Source organism: Primulina eburnea, chromosome 10 (genome assembly GCF_022965805.1).
Source record: "Primulina eburnea isolate SZY01 chromosome 10, ASM2296580v1, whole genome shotgun sequence".
Lineage (NCBI taxonomy): Eukaryota > Viridiplantae > Streptophyta > Magnoliopsida > Lamiales > Gesneriaceae > Primulina > Primulina eburnea.
In genome coordinates this window covers 5,407,329-5,424,007 of record NC_133110.1, presented here as the reverse complement: position 1 = coordinate 5,424,007, position 16,679 = coordinate 5,407,329, and the positions used below count along the sequence as shown (strand labels likewise).

The window sequence follows — 16,679 nt, the reverse complement described above, 5'->3', positions numbered from 1 at the left end:
TAATTTGTTGATGCTGGACTCGACAACCAGAGGTGATCTAGTCAATTTTAGCCACTCTGGAAATGGATAATTTTTCCACAGTTTGCGGAGAACAAAAATGGACCATAGTGTAGGTTATCTAACAATATATTGGGTCGTAATTAGGAGTTTTTCTAAGAAATGATCAATGATCATGTGAGCATAGTTACAAATAAATAGTCGTCACCATTTTCTTATTGATTGCCTCTATCTCCCTCCAGGATGAATAAAAAATAAATGATTCTTTCATCTTGGACTCAACACATTTTTTCCATAAGTTGCTGCATTCAGTGAGGATTTCAAAGGGGCACTAAGGGATTTCACTAATGCGAGTTACTTTAGAAGGATGGATCACTATCAGAATGCCATATCTTATGAATGTAAGATAAGTGAAATATGTGTAATGCAAAACCCAACTGCATCTTTTCAAATTAGAGGATAAAACCTGAATCACTAATAAACACCACAGGGAAATCAAGTAAGCAATCATGGTTATTAACTTTCTCCCTTCACAAATCAACAAAAAAGACAATGTTTCATACAAAACGAACATGAGATGGCGTCAAGAAACAAATTATTTGTCACTCAGATTGATATAATAGAACAACAGAAGGTGTGATAAAAATTCTATAAGTTTAGAATAGGATCAATTTAAACGAGAAAGCAAATAATTCAGATGCACAAAAAAAGCTAAGTAAACCATACTCAAGTGCTTTCATGTCTGTGTCTTCTTCCCAAGAGGACGATGCTCGACGATAAGTTCTGTTTCTTTCAGCTTCTAACTGATTTGGTAAAGAAATTATGTGATAAAATGGGATTTCAGTTATATAAGAAATGGAGGGCTAAAATGATGGAATATATCCAGTAAATGAAAAACCAAGTTCAGACCTGCACTTCCTGTAGACGCTTTACTTCCTTTTCCAACTGAAATTCGGCTGCAGATTTTTCACTTGCCATAGTTTCGAGCTGTGTTTGCTTGTAGTACTGAAAAACATTTTTAATGTTCAACATCAAACAAGTTATGATGGAAGATTGAATAAATGAATGAACAGTAAAATTAATGGTAAACAGATACCAATAAATCTGTTAGCTCGCGGTATCGTTCCTCGAGTTCTATGTGTTCCTGCTCAAACACATAACTTCAAGTTTAAACACGATGCAACATACATTGTGAAAATACAACATATAGAAGAATTCATTATTTAAAAGAAGTGCTCAATACGAAGCAATTGCAAAGTAACTTACTGCCCACATCTTGGTCTAACACCTATAATTAATCAAAAGAGCACATAAAGTTTTCTGGTCATACCGTACACATAACATAAAAGTGGATTGTTAACTGAGGTGGGTGATAAATTCATTTCTAAACATACATAATTACTTTCATAGTGTGCCTATGGAACAAGAAAATAAGGACTTTAGGAAGAACTAAAGCTGAATGCAGTACAACTTCCATGATTAAACATACAAATGTAACCATGACTCAGTTCCGAAACTGTTAGGGGCCTGGAAGATAATCCAAAGCCCAACATAAGATTTGTTTACACTAGAAGGCCCAAGAGGCCCACTTAGGACATATCACGTGGGAAAGGGGGAATAAGAGGGAGGGAACGATGGAGTCAGTTGGGTAGTTCATCTTTTGTTGAAAGTCCTTTTGTAAGTAGATCAGCTAGCTGTTGAGGAGTATCAACACAAGAGCTTTGATGAAGAATCTCGTTATCCAATAGATAATCACCTAGAACGGTATTGAAATATTCTTTATCATTGTCGGTTCTAAGAGTTTGAATATAGGTATGAAATTGAGTTTGAATCATTATGTGGAAATCTTTGAAAATTTTGCTTGTGTCAGATTTATTATTGATAAGATACACCCGCGTGAGTCGAGTATGGTCATCAATGACTGTGAGGAACCATTTTTTTGCCATTTGACTTAGCACTTGGTGAAGGACCCCAAAGATCACTATAAATAAGAGAAAATGGAGCGGTTGGTGTATATGTTTTTGGAGGAAAAAAATTACGAGTGTGCTTAGCTAAATGACAAATATCACACTGAAGCAAATCAAGATTTTTATTATTGAATAAAGATGGAAACAATTTTTTGACATATGAGAAACAAAGGATGGCCAAGTCTATGATAATACTAGAATCTGTCGAAGTGGGATGTAAATTAGGGTAAAACCAATTCCCTTAGTTAAGGGATTTGGTTAGTTGTCAATATGCAGATTTTTAGGGATTAGTTAGTTAGTTTCCTTTTTCTTGTGATTCTAGTATATTCTGTAAATCCCTATTTATGTAACCTTGTACTGACCTATTCATTAATTGAAGGAAGAAATTATTCCTGAATTATTTTTCCAGATGGTATCAGAGCCGTAGGACATTATTCTGGGTTCGTTCCGCACATTCCAGCCTTCATTGCTGTCCAGTTTTTTTCAAGCCTTCATTGCTGTCTTTTTCTTTTCTATTTCCCCATCCTTCACCATGTCAATCTCTGAAACTACCATCTCCAGCAGTCCGTCTCTCCCTGATGATACCACTGCTGTCCAAAAGACCGGTGACCTGCAGAATATTCGGGCCTCCAATCGACTCAACGGGAAAAATTATCTCAAGTGGTCCCAATTCATTCGTACGTATCTCAAAGGCAAAGGAAGAATCAGCCATCTTATTGGAACGGGACCACCGAGGGAGGATCCAAAGTTTGACGCTTGGAATGAAGAGGACTCTATGATCATGTCCTGGTTATGGGACTCCATGGATCCCATGATCAGTGACACATGTATGTTCTTCTCCACAGCGAAGGAAACTTGGGACTATATCCGCCGCACCTACTCAAAGGTCAAGGATGCTGCTCAGGTGTATGAGATAAAGACTAAAACTGCAGCCCTCAAACAAGGTACCAAATCTGTCATTGAGTATGCTTCTCTGCTGCAAAACCTATGGCAGGAACTTGACTATTACCGAGTCTTTGAGATGAAATGCCCGGAGGATGCTGTACTATTGAAGAACTTTATTGAGAGAGACCGAATATATGATTTTTTGGCCGGATTAAACCCTGAATTTGATCGAGTAAGAATTCAGGTCCTTGGCCAAGAGGACACACCATCCCTAGAAGAGACGATCTCACTGATTCGCTCAGAAGAAAGTCGCAGAGGTATCATGCTTGAGCCACATCACATGGATGGATCAGCACTTGCAACAAAAGGAGAGGTCCTAGAGACAAATAAGGCGGCTGATATGCAAAGACCATATCCAAGCAGAGAAAATCAGTGGAAGGGGAACAAAGACAACCTATGGTGTACTCATTGCAAGAAACCAAGACACACAAGGGAAAATTATTGGAAGCTACATGGCAAACCACCAAGCAAAGAATGGGGAGCCCGAGTAGGAAAGCCGAGACCTCAAGCGCACATGGCTGAGGATCAAACCAGGGATGAATACTCAGCAGCAGAGGGGCTTAACCGAGAGGAGATTGAGAAGCTAAAAAACTTGCTGGGGTCCCTAGAGAAGCCCTCTGGTACATGTTCTCTAGCCTTCTCAGGTAATGATTCATTCTCTTTTTCTGTAAATGCCTCAGGAACCCTAAATGCCAACTCTTGGATAATAGACTCTGGTGCTACTGACCATATGACACCCATATCTCAGGCTTTTCAGTCTTATACACCATGCCCAAGTAACAGGAAAATTGTAGTGGCCAACGGCTCAGTGGCTACAGTGGCAGGCTTTGGAGACATACATATCTCCCCTATGCTTAGCCTAAAAAATGTACTTCATGTGCCAAAACTGTCCAGCAGCCTTGTCTCCATCCATAAACTCACTCTTGATCTTAAATGCCATGTTACGTTTTTCCTTTCCTATGGTGTTTTTCAGGACCTAGCTTCGGGGAGGAAGATTGGACTTGCTAAGGAAAGGGGGGGCCTTTACTACCTTGAGTCTTCACCACAAGCCAGGAGCAATTTGTCCTTGTTTAGTTCATCCAATAAAGATACCATTTGGCTACACCATTTGCGCCTTGGTCATCCTTCCTTTAGGACTCTAAAAGTTATGTTTCCTTATTTATTCCAAGGATTAGATATTTCGGAATTTCATTGTGACACATGTGAATTGGCAAAACATACTCGAGTATCTTTTCCTATCAGTAATAAAAGAAGTTCTTCTCATTTCCATTTAATTCATAGTGATGTATGGGGTCCCTCTCGGATACCTAACATTTCTGGGGCCCGTTGGTTTGTCTCTTTGATTGATGATTGCACTCGTGTCACATGGATATTTCTCCTTAAACATAAATCTGAAGTTAGCACTATTATACCAAATTTCCATGCGATGATTCAAAATCAATTTGGAGTAAAAATAAAAGGGTTTAGGACAGACAATGCCACAGATTACTTCAACCAAATCCTATCACCCTATTTCCTGTCACATGGCATTATCCATGACTCATCGTGTGTTCAAACACCTCAACAAAATGGGGTGGCTGAAAGAAAAAATGGACACTTGTTAAACACTACCCGAGCCCTACTTCTTCATGGAAACGTTCATAAAACCTATTGGGGGGAAGCTGTCCTTACAACCATACACATGATTAATAGACTTCCTTCACGGGTACTCGACAACAAGAGTCCAGTGGAGTGCCTTAACAGCTTCTATCCTCACTTTAGAACCTCAAACGGCCTCACCCCTAGGGTATTTGGGTGCACTGCCTTTGTTCATGTCCATAACACCCAAAGAGATAAGTTGGATCCCCGAGCCATCAAATGTATGTTCCTCGGTTACTCAACCACTCAAAAGGGGTATAAGTGCTATAATCCTTCTTCCAGAAAATCGTACATCTCTATAGATGTTATCTTCAGTGAAAATAAACCATTCTTCTCCAAGTGCTCTCTTCAGGGAGAGAGTCCACTAGAAGATAGTCCTTGGGAATCCTTTGAACCGATCCACACTCTTGATCTCCCTCCTCTACCAACCGAGTCTTATACTACTCCTACTGAGTCCGAGCCTTCTAACCCCACAAATGTGTCATCTTCCCACAAGTTTCCTAGGTTCTCTCAGGTGTACTCAAAGAGGAAGACTGCCCCGGAACAGACTCAAGTCCAAGCTTCCAATCCAGACTCCGGAAATGAGACCACGGTAAATCCTGAACACCCTTCTCGTATTCAATAGATTGAAACACCAACCATTGGCCCAACAAATGACCTAGAACTTCCTATTGCCATCAGAAAAGATACCCGGGAATGCACTAAACGACCACTATACCCATTATCTCACTATGTTTCCCTTAAAAACCTATCGCCGGCCCACAAAAAATTCATTGTCAGTTTAAACACCATTGCAATCCCTACTACTGTCTCTGAGGCATTGTCAAAAAGGGAATGGAGAGATGCTATGGGTGAAGAAATGAAGGCATTGGGAAAGAATAAAACCTGGGAGGTTGTGAATAAACCAGAGGGAAAGAACATTGTTGACTGTAAATAGATTTTTTCACTGAAATACAAGGCTGATGGATCCCTTGAGAGATACAAGGCAAGGTTGGTAGCCAAAAGGTATACTCAGACATATGGAGTTGATTATCTGGAAACTTTTGCCCCAGTTGCCAAAATGAACACTGTGAGAATTCTTTTGTCATTAGCTGGCCACTTCTGCAGTATGATGTGAAGAATGCTTTCCTCCATGGTGACTTAGATGAAGAAATCTACATGCACATCCCACCGGGTTTTGATGGAGAACCAAGCAATAAGGTGTGCAAATTAAAGAAGGCTCTTTATGGGTTAAAACAATCTCCAAGGGCATGGTTCGGGAGGTTTGCAAACTTTATGAAGAAGTCTGGATACAAACAAAGCCAAGGTGATCACACCCTCTTCATTAAACACTCCTCTGCAGGGGGAGTAACGGCTCTTCTAGTCTATGTCGACGACATCATAGTAACCGGGAATGATGAAGAAAAGCTCGAATTGAAGAGAAGATTGGGAAATGAGTTTGAGATAAAAGAACTGGGCAAGTTGAAGTACTTTCTCGGCATTGAGGTGGCTTACTCTACACACGGGATTTTCATCTCTCAACAAAAATACATTACAGACCTACTTACCGAGACAGGAAAGGCTGGGTGTAAACCGGCCTCTACTCCAATGGATCCGAATCACAAATTGGGAAAAGATAAAGAGGAACCAGCAGTTGATAAGATGATGTACCAGAGGTTAGTTGGTAGACTCATATACCTAGCTCACACTCGGCCAGATATAGCCTACTCAGTCAGTGTGATTAGCCAATTCATGCATGATCCAAGAGAGTCACATCTTCAAGCTGCAAATAGGGTACTTCATTATTTGAAAGGGAACCCAGGGAAAGGGATTCTGTTCAAAAGGAACGAGAGGCTTACTGTAGAAGCCTACACCGACCGACGCTGACTATGCAGGATCCTCCGTAGATAGAAGGTCTACTTCGGGGTATTGTACGTTTCTAGGTGGCAACCTAGTAACATGGAGGAGCAAGAAGCAGAATATGGTGGCCAGGTCCTCAGCCGAAGCAGAATTCAAGGCGATTGCTCAAGGGCTATGCGAACTACTATGGCTAAAGATTATTTTGGATGATCTACGGGTCAAGGTAGAAGGTCCCCATGAAACTCTACGGCGACAACAAGTCCGCAATCAACATTGCACATAATCCTATACAACACGATAGGACAAAGCATATTGAGATTGACAGACACTTCATCAAAGAGAAATTGGAGAGAAAACTAGTGTGTATGTCCTATGTTCCAACCGGGTGCCAGTTGGCTAATGTTCTGACTAAGGGACTAAGCAGTCCAAACTTTCATGGGCTCATATCCAAGCTGGGAATGGAAGACATTTATTCCTCAGCTTGAGGGGGAGTGTCGAAGTGGGATGTAAATTAGGGTAAAACCAATTCCCTTAATTAAGGGATTTGGTTAGTTGTCAATATGCAGATTTTTAGAGATTAGTTAGTTAGTTTCCTTTTTCTTGTGATTCTAGTATATTCTGTAAATCCCTATTTATGTAACCTTGTACTGACCTATTCATTAATTGAAGGAAGAAATTATTCCTGAATTATTTTTCCACAGAATCAGATAGAGAAGCAACGTGAGGCACTCGAGTTGGAAGACAGTCTTGAGGAATCTCTAGGTAGTGAAGGCCATTGTGAATCCTAGCACTGCCAATCGTCTTCCCCGATAGTAGGTTCTGAAATTGACATGACAAAGGAACAAATTTAGCAATACAATTATTGTCAAGTGTGAATTTACTCACTGAGATCAGATTGCAAGTTAGGGTAGGAACATGGAAAACTGACTTTAGGATGACATCCTTAGATAAAAATATGCTACCAAAACCAGCAACTGGAGCCATTGAACCATTAGCGATTTTCATAGAAGTATGGGCAGAATAGGGTTTATAAGTGCAAAATAAATTAAAATCGCTAGTCATATGGTTAGTGGCCCCGGAATCAACAATCCAAGAACCAATGGAATAAGAGCGGAGGGCCGAGAAAAGGTTACCAGATTGAGTCATAGAACAAGAACCAACAGTTTTGTTTTGTGGTGGATTAAGTGAGGCCTGGTGGATGAATCGACAATATTCTTCAATCTGTGCAATCTGCTCATTGGGGAAAGGAGCAGAATTTTATGAGTTTCCAGGTTGTTCTTTAACAGATAGGGCTTGATAACCATGCTGTTCATTCTTTTTCTTGGGCTGCCAATTGGCTGGTTTGCCATAAATCGCCCAGCACTTGTCTTTGGTATGGCCTGGATGTTTACAATGATCACACCAAGGCCTTTTGTCGAAATGTTGGCCAAGAAATGCAGCTTTTTGTGTGGCTAATGCAGACACATCAGGAGCAGATGGTGGGATTGGTGAATCATCAGAAGACATGACTTTTCTTCGCATCTCTTCACATCGAACTTCCGCAAAGGCATCGTCGGGAGATGGAAATGGGTCTCTTGCAACGACCCGGCCACGAACATCAATCAAGATTGCGATTAAGCCCAGCTAGAAAATCAAAGACCCGTTCTTTCTCAAGATTACTCCTGATCTTGATGTTGCAGTCTGCACAAGACGAGGAATCATCACGAAACAGGTCCAGTTCTTGCCAAATATCTTGAAGGTCTGGAAAAATATTTCGTTACAGATTTTTCCCCTTGCTTCATATCCTTCAATTTTGATCGGAGCTCATAGATTTGGGATGCATTTCCAAGGTCGGAGTACATCCGGCGATCAGCGTCCCACACTTCCTTGGCTGTGTGAAACAATAGATAGCGCCGACTAATTTCAAGCTCCATCGAGTTGATTAGCCAAGCAAGAACGATGGAATTTTCAGCCAACCAATTCTTATGTGTTGGGTCAGATTGCGTTGGTGGCTTTAATTTCCCTGTGAGGTAACCAAGTTTCTCACGCCTACAAATAACGATTTTTACCGATTGAGCCCACTACGCCCATTTAATTTGTGGATAGTGATCTGGATTGAAGAAATGTCACTACCGGAAAAAGTAGTGACAAGCCCAAGAGTTTTTTCTGGCATGGTTTCTTCAGACGAGACGGATGAAGTTGAAGACATATTAGTGTAGGATGTATCGAAAACCTAGTGCTCTGATACCATGAGAAAAATATTGAGAAAAAAAAAACTTGTGTATTTCATTGAAATAAATACCCAAATTTATAGTTACAATGGATATATCAAATCCCAACTATTAAGGAGAAACGGATATTAGAAAATACCACCCTACCAAATTTACAAGATTATCAAATCATATCATATCAATACAACTTATTGATAGCGATTTAAATTCCCATCAGATTTATCGTAATCTACATTTATCGATACGCACATTGCCAGAAAAATGAAATTGAGAAATTGGTAGCGGGGGATGCTTGCTGTCGGGGTGATTCAACCGAGTCAAAGTCCATATTCAAGCCCCGTTATCTTGTTTAAGAAAAAAGATGGTAGCTGGAGGTTTGCGTGGGTTATCGGGCATTGAATGAGATTACAATACCTGATAAATATCATATTCCTGTTATTGGTTAGCTATTGGACGAATTATATGGAGCTGTTTACTTCTCGAAGTTGCATCTACGTTCAGGGTACCATCAAATCAGGGTATGTCCCGAATATGTCCCCAAAATAGCCTTTCAAACACATATGGAGCATTATGAGCGGGCTGATAAATGCACCCTCTATGTTTCAGGCCACTATGAATGAAGTGTCGCCGCCATACTTCTGGAAGTTTGTGTTAATTTTTTTGATGACATTCTCATTTACAGCAAGGGGTGGGAAGATCATTTGAATCATCTCCAGATAAAGCAGCGGGGTTGTTGCAGCCCCTACCCATACCCGGTGCTATCTGGGATGATATCTCAATGGATTTCATCGTGGGGTTACCTACATCAAAGGGCTATGAGGTATTGATGGTGATGGTGGACAGCTCAGAAATTGCTCCTCAATATTACGGTCCATTCAAAGTGTTGGAGATGGTGGGCAATGTGGCATACAAGTTACAGCTACCAACAAGATCAAGAATACACCCCGTGTTTCACTAGTCATTGTTAAAAAAGGCATTGGGAGTGTGTCAGCCATCACAGGAGCTGCCAAGAGGACTAGAAACAGACTTTCTCAAGGGGTTCGAATCAGGTAAAGTGTTATCTACCAGGTACACAAAAGCAGGAAATGAGGAGAAGTTATAGTTACTCATCGAATGGAAAAACAGAACACTGAAGAGGCAACATGGCAAGATGCAGCGGAAGTCTCAACTAAATTTCCAGACTTTAGTCTTGAGGACAAGGCTAATTTGGAGGGGGAAGGTACCGAATCCCCTGCTGGCGGGGACCGAGTGGTAAGGCCATGATATGCAGGGGAAAATATCACTCATCATTCCATTGAGGATAGGTCGACGAACGACAACTCCAAACATCACACATCCGCTGCCTACCTACCGTTTAGGAGGCACCAACGAGATACAGCTAAGGTAAGGTCGTGTCGCGGGTCAGTTTCGGGGCGGAGAGTGAAGAGAGACCAAATGAATTATTCATTTGTATCAATGAGCTTTTTCAGTCCAAAAACTAAGAATCAATGGTCTATTCATGAACAAACATCTATTCAATCTCTATATCTAGGGCTCTATACATCTGGAAGATAATCCAAAGCCCGACATAAGTTTTGTTTGCACCAGAAGGCCAACAGGCCCACTTAGGACATATCACCCACTTATGACATATCATGTGGGAAGGGAGGAATAAGAGGGAGAGAACGAGGGAGTTAGTTGGTTAGTTCATATTGCACTAGCTAGGCTAGGGGGATTTTACGGAGATTTCTCTGGGTTTTTTTTGTTGGACGGAGCAGATGGGGAGGCGCATTGCCATGTAGTTTGGTGGAAGCAAGTTTGTAAGCCAAAGGATAGGGGAGGGCTAGGGTTGGGGAATATTTGCTTGACGAACATGGCACTTCTTGGGAAGTGGTGGTGGAGATGCTCGGTGGAAAAAGAATCATTGTGGAAAAGAGTTATCAAGAGTATTTATGGCCTATAAGATAACGGTTGGGACTTGAGCTTGGCGAGTAACACAACTTTTAAAAGCCCCTAGAAATTTATCTCTCGGTCTTTTTTTTTATAGGAAACGATATTTTATTAATAATAAAGTAATTAAGAGTACATCAGTGGACTAATAGTTCACTGTCGTAATGAAGCACACAATATTAAAACTAACTTAATGATACACATATTCCCAATCTCTCATTAAATCTAAAATGGAGACATTCTTGAAATCTTTATGAGTGTCAATCCACATAGCAATGTTAATCTTGATTTTTTCCCAGCAATTTTCTGTATTTGCCTTGATCTCTTCGAAAATTCTTCGATTTCTATCCAGCCATACCGTCCAACAAATGCAGTGAACCACCACATGCCAAAATATTATTCCTCTGTTACCAGTTTGCCGTATCCTTTGTTAACTTAGGTATAACCCAAACCAACCTCAGCTCTTGCAAAGCTCTAGCCCACAATGATGTCGTAAATGGACAGTGGATGAGCATATGATCCTGAGTCTCTATTTCATTTCTGCACAGAACACACTAGTTGGGACACAAAGCAATTTCGGGACATCTTTTTTGAATCATCTCCGAGGTCGGTAACTTACCCAGAGTAGCTGTCCAAGAAAAAAGCTGGATCTTGTTTGGAACGGGAATGTTCCAAATAGCATGGAACAGTGGAAAAGCAGGAAAAAGAATATCAGGGAAAAAATATCATCTTTTGGTCGCTTTGGCTAGAGAGGAACAGTAAAATATTTACGGATTCGGCAAAGAGTCTTTGGACGACGTATGGGCAAAGATCAAATTCAGGGTCGCGACTTGGATAACACTACTACCGGAGTTTAAACATTTACTTATTGCGGATTTAATTAGGGATTGGAAGTTTGTTTGCTGCTGATTTTAGTTTAGAGACTTTATTTACATTATGTAATCAAGTTCTAAGGTTTACTATCCATTGTAATCCAACATAATATTTTAATAAATTTTAGTTTGTATAAAAAAAAAATAGAATAACCCACAATATATTGTAATAATGTTCTAATACAATATACGATATTTAGTATTTCAATACTCTATATGCTAATAAAAAATTTCCAATATATTCTTATATAATATAACTTAATTAATTAAAAAATATTTACTTCAGAAAACAAAGCCGAACATGTCGTATCCTCCAACACAATTTTTAAGAACAGATCCCAAAAACACTCGGAATACATCATAAATAATATAATCACTACAGATTTTCCACATCCAAAGATTTGGACATATTCTGGATTGAGAATTTACCTATGAAAAGTACAACCAAAAAGGAGAACCACATTACTAGATAAGCCCATGAATCACTACAGCTATATAGATTGACCTGTTAGAAATTCAAAGGACATTATGTTTACAGTTTTTGCACGCTTCTTTACATGTAGGCTGTCATTTTTATAAGAATTTCAGAAATTTAATTACAAAGAAGATACATTATAGTTTTAAAAAAATAAAAACCATCATCCGAGATTACTTTAAGCAAATAAATCATCCAAAAATAAATGATATAAATGAGGCAACCTGACGCGAGTAGTGCTCGGCATCCCTCTTCATTGCAGCCATTTCGACCCTCATCTTTTGAACTTCAGCCTGTGAGATACAAGATTTCAGTCCTTGATAAACCAATATGCCACCAAATGATAATTTCTGTATAGATCTTACAACCTCCACGCATTGTATAAGGGTGTATTCACGCAGAGAAAACAATTAAAAGCAAGATCGACTTGCCTCCATTGAAGAAAGCTTGCCCTCTGCCTCTCTTTGACCACAACGGGCACGCTCCACTTCCTCCTGCCATGCCTGCACCTTCATATTCAAAACATGAAATCAAGAAGGAACAATACATAACTTACTTTGGCTTTGCTACAAAGATCACATTTTTCCACTGCTCGTCTGCACCTTTTGCAAATCATCTCGAAACATCACAAAGGCTTTTACTTGTTTTTGATAAACCTTATGTATGTGATCGGGGGTGCCTACTTTAGGTTAACAGTTCCATATATTTTCTTAAACATTGTATCTAACAGCATCCACAGAGGATGTCTAAAGCATCTCATTGCCGACCTTCGTTCTGAATTCTATAAGTTGGTGCCACCTTGAGTTGCTAAAAAATATGCCAAGTTCTTGTTATTCATTCTCGTTTTACAATATACCCCAATATTATCATGCCAACTGCATATGCACAGATTTTTTAAATCTCATAATTGGCAACATACAGCATGATTGATCTCAAAGAAGCTTGACAAAAACTACAATATGTTATTTGACATTCAACCATGGTACTAATCCAATGGACCCGACCAATTAATCTTCTGAACAACATTGTCTCCTGTTCTGTTAAAAATATATATATAGTTTGATGTTCCGTTCCACAGTCAAGGAGCCTAACAACTGAGGTCCAACAGGGTATGCCCATTCACAGAAATACATAGATATGCATATGTACATATGTAAATAAAGATATCTATATGCGCGCGCACACACAGACACACGCACACAGTTATAACAGAAAAGACAACTAATATTACCTATCTCAACAAAAGAAAGCTAGGAAGAGGACAGAGAGACAAGAGAAATAAAAAAAATTATGAAACTACACAGCCCAACTCATAGAGACAGACATAATAAAACTAAAGAGAAAAAAGCATCAAGAAAATAATGATGGTCGGCCCCAATGGAGAACGAGACCGCAAACAATGTTTTTTTAAAAAATATGGTCGATGCATGTATTTTGAACTACAGCATTTCAGACAAATATCGAATTTCTCTATTTTATGTAGTAAGAAAAATTCTCATTTGTTGTTCTTTTATTTTAGCACCTGGATCGCTTGATTGGCATCTTCAGGGGACTTCTTTTGACCACGGCGAACACGAGCTTCCATACCTTGCAGTTCTTCATTTAATGATGCACACTCAACCTGGTGAAGTAAGGAAAACATTTAATAATGTTATCAATATCCTTCATGCAATTCTTCTTTCAATCTGAAGAGAGATGGGAATGGGGTTGGTGGAGAGTACACAGAAGGGTAGAGACATCAACTCTTTCCAGAAAGAAAAGTATTACCTCAAGTAGTGCAACCTTCTGCTCAAACTCTGCTGCCTTTGCAGCTCTATCATCTGCTATTCTCTGCACAAGTAATGTATGCGAATATTAATGATTAACTATCCACATACAATGAGTGTCACTTTTTTTTTATGAGAAACGAAATTTTATTAATATTTAAATGTCATGTTACAACAGTGGACTATTCGTCCACTAAATCATGAACAACACAATACTCTAATAACTAATGATAAACATAAGCCCAATCACGCAAAATATCAAATATGGAAACATTTTTGAAATCTTCGTGAGTGCCAATGGACTTCTTTTATTACTTATTTGATCCTTGTTTCTGTGTTTAAAGTAGTATTTTCTTTCATTAACCAAATACAAATAGATGTTTGTTTCAAACTAAAAAGGTTTATCGATTAGAAGCATAAAGACTCGAACATGGTATTTGATTTTCAAAATAATGTAACGGCACTGAATTAACTTTATCTACATAATATTTTTAACAAAATAAAATCACCAATAATTCATCAAATTAAAGTAATAAACAAATTCATATTTAGATATAATAATAAATAAATTAATTTAATGAGATATAACAAACAAATAATTGGTTTAAGTAACAGTTATTTAATCAGATAATATATTAAGAATAATAGGGAGCATGTAATAGCGAATGAAATAGGGAGCAGGTCAAGAAAAAAAAAACTACAAGGAGTTAAAAAATATGTGTCCGTTCGTTACCTGGATTTTGGCTAATGCTGTGGATGCCTCGATTGCTTTCTGTCCCAATTCAACTTCCCTTTCTCTAGCAGCCTAAATCATTATTGAAATCAATATAACAAAGTAAATTACAAAGCAAATAACATCTGGAAGCAATGAGAAAGAAACCAGACAGCAAAAAATGAATTCATAAGAAACACACACCCAAGGAAGTAAATTAAATGAATTTCCATACACTAACCTGCTTGAAAGCGTTATGGGCAGCATGCTCTTCTTCAGCTCTCCGTTCAGCGGCAGCCAGTTCCTCCCTCAAAGCCTGATGTCGCCAACCTTAACAACATTATTATTCTACTATAACCAGCATCCTTACACAATAAGGAACAAAGGGCTTACTTGCATCATCCTTGTTTCAGTTAGTTCTCTATTTCTTATCATTGACTCCATGTTTGCCTGAAATTTTAAATAAGTAAAATCAGAAAGGAAAAAACGCTTCTCTATATCTTTCCCAGGACAATGGACATCCTCTACAGGAGGAAATTATAAAGACCAAAAACAAAGAAATACGCCATTTTCAGGAATCAAGTTAGCATCTCACAAAAAATTTGGTGCAGCTTTCTTGGGTTCTCCATTATTTCCAATCCAAATGTTCTGAATGTCATTTTTAGAAGATTTTTAGAAAGCTTGTTTGGCAAGAGACATTTAGTAATTGATTTTGGAAACTGAAAACAAATCAACGATGAGCTGTTGAGTGATATAAGATGCCTCTCTTGCTCAACTTGTTTGGCAAGTTAGTATAAGATGCCTCTCTTGCTCAAAGACCAAATTTGATTAAAACCAATTACTTTAACAAAAACGTGAATAATGATAATAAGCATCCACTGAATGTCTAATGACCTGGAGTGATGCAGAATTTCCTTCGGATACAGCAGCTTGCTTCTTCAGTGCATCAACAGAGCTCACAAGTGCCTCAATTTCAGCATTCTTTGCAGCTAATGCTTCAACCATGTTGGACCCCGCTCTGCTCACCTCACTTTTGGATGCAGATAGATCTTTCTGAAGTTGTTTTATCCGAGCCTCATATGATTTACTCAATTCTCTCTGTCACGGTAGAGCGTAACCAAATGAACGCCTATTTTTCCGATGACATACTTTCCAAGGTTATTTAAAATGTTTATTTAGATCGTGTACAATCGTTCACCTCTGCCATGAGAAGCTCTTCCAATTGAGTATTTTCAGATTTATACTCTTGAAGGCGTGATGAAAGTCCAGCGCAAACCTGGTAATAATAACATTAAGCTTAATGACAAGCAAAGAAAAGAATGAGCACAATTTACAAAGAAAAAGATACTCTTTGCCTTAAAAAATGGATCTTGATTAATTTGGTACAAACAAATGGTTTGAAGTACTTCGAACTGGAAGAATATCTATCCATGCCAAGGTTTTCTTATGTTAGCATAACCAAATTCATGCATCAATGAACAATTAGCCAAAAATATTGTAAAGAAAACAGAGATCAATTCAAGCTTCCCTTTCTTGGCCAAGATAAATAAATTGAAGTATTCAGAAGGTCAAATTTATTGTGCATAATAGAAATTTCATATATCTTTTCTATCTTCAGAAAGGATACAACTACATGGTTATATAGAAATCTTTGATAATGATCACGATCTTTCTAATTTACAATCCTTTATTAAGTACATCTGCCAGCTGGTCATGTGTAGACACATATGGTGTACAAATCAACCCACTTTTAGTTTTTCTTTGATGAAGTGTCTATCATTCTTGATATGTTTTGTTTGACCATGTTGAACTGGATTGTGAGCTATGATAATTGTAGATTTATTGTCAAAGTAAAGATCCATTGGGTCATCCCACTTAATCTTCAAATCATCTAAGACAATCTTTATCAACGGTAGTTCAGACACTTCGTTTGCAAATTCAACATCTGCACTAGATCGTGCTACCACACTTTGTTTCTTACTTATCCATGTCAATAGATTCCCACCAAGAAAGGCACAATACCTTGAGCTGATCTTCTATCAATAATAGATCCGGCATAATCAATATCCGTGTAGGCTTCAAGAAACAATTTGTCACTTCGTTTAAACAATATACCTTTTTCTTGGTATTTCTTTGAGGTATTGCAATACCCAATAGGCTGCTTGGAGACGAACTTCTTTGGGGTCTTGCAGAACTGGTTAATTATACGCACCGCATAAGCTATGTTCGGTCGTGTATGAGATAAATAAATGAGTCTCCCAACTAATCGTTGATACATTCCCTTACCTATTGTAGCGTCTTCTTCTGCCTTTCCTAATTTTATATTTGG

The 16,679-nt window shown here is 38.6% G+C and overlaps 1 protein-coding gene across 6 annotated transcripts in view; it reads right to left on the bottom strand.

Moving 5' to 3' along the window:
• The window catches only part of LOC140842752 (golgin candidate 1-like), a 28,295-nt gene that overhangs the window by 4,076 nt on the left and 7,540 nt on the right, over positions 1-16,679 (bottom strand). For 3 of the 6 annotated variants that reach the window (XM_073210868.1, XM_073210869.1, XM_073210874.1), the window contains exons 6-17: positions 15,549-15,626; positions 15,245-15,448; positions 14,744-14,800; positions 14,592-14,666; positions 14,372-14,443; positions 13,640-13,702; positions 13,395-13,493; positions 12,304-12,381; positions 12,097-12,165; positions 1,094-1,141; positions 907-1,002; positions 724-800 (exon numbers count right to left, since the gene is read on the bottom strand). In XM_073210868.1, coding sequence (XP_073066969.1) covers positions 724-800; positions 907-1,002; positions 1,094-1,141; positions 12,097-12,165; positions 12,304-12,381; positions 13,395-13,493; positions 13,640-13,702; positions 14,372-14,443; positions 14,592-14,666; positions 14,744-14,800; positions 15,245-15,448; positions 15,549-15,626 — 1,016 coding nt within the window. The remainder of the gene's footprint in view (positions 1-723; positions 801-906; positions 1,003-1,093; positions 1,142-12,096; positions 12,166-12,303; positions 12,382-13,394; positions 13,494-13,639; positions 13,703-14,371; positions 14,444-14,591; positions 14,667-14,743; positions 14,801-15,244; positions 15,449-15,548; positions 15,627-16,679) is intronic. The other 3 variants (XM_073210872.1, XM_073210873.1, XM_073210871.1) reach the window with 2 other exon arrangements.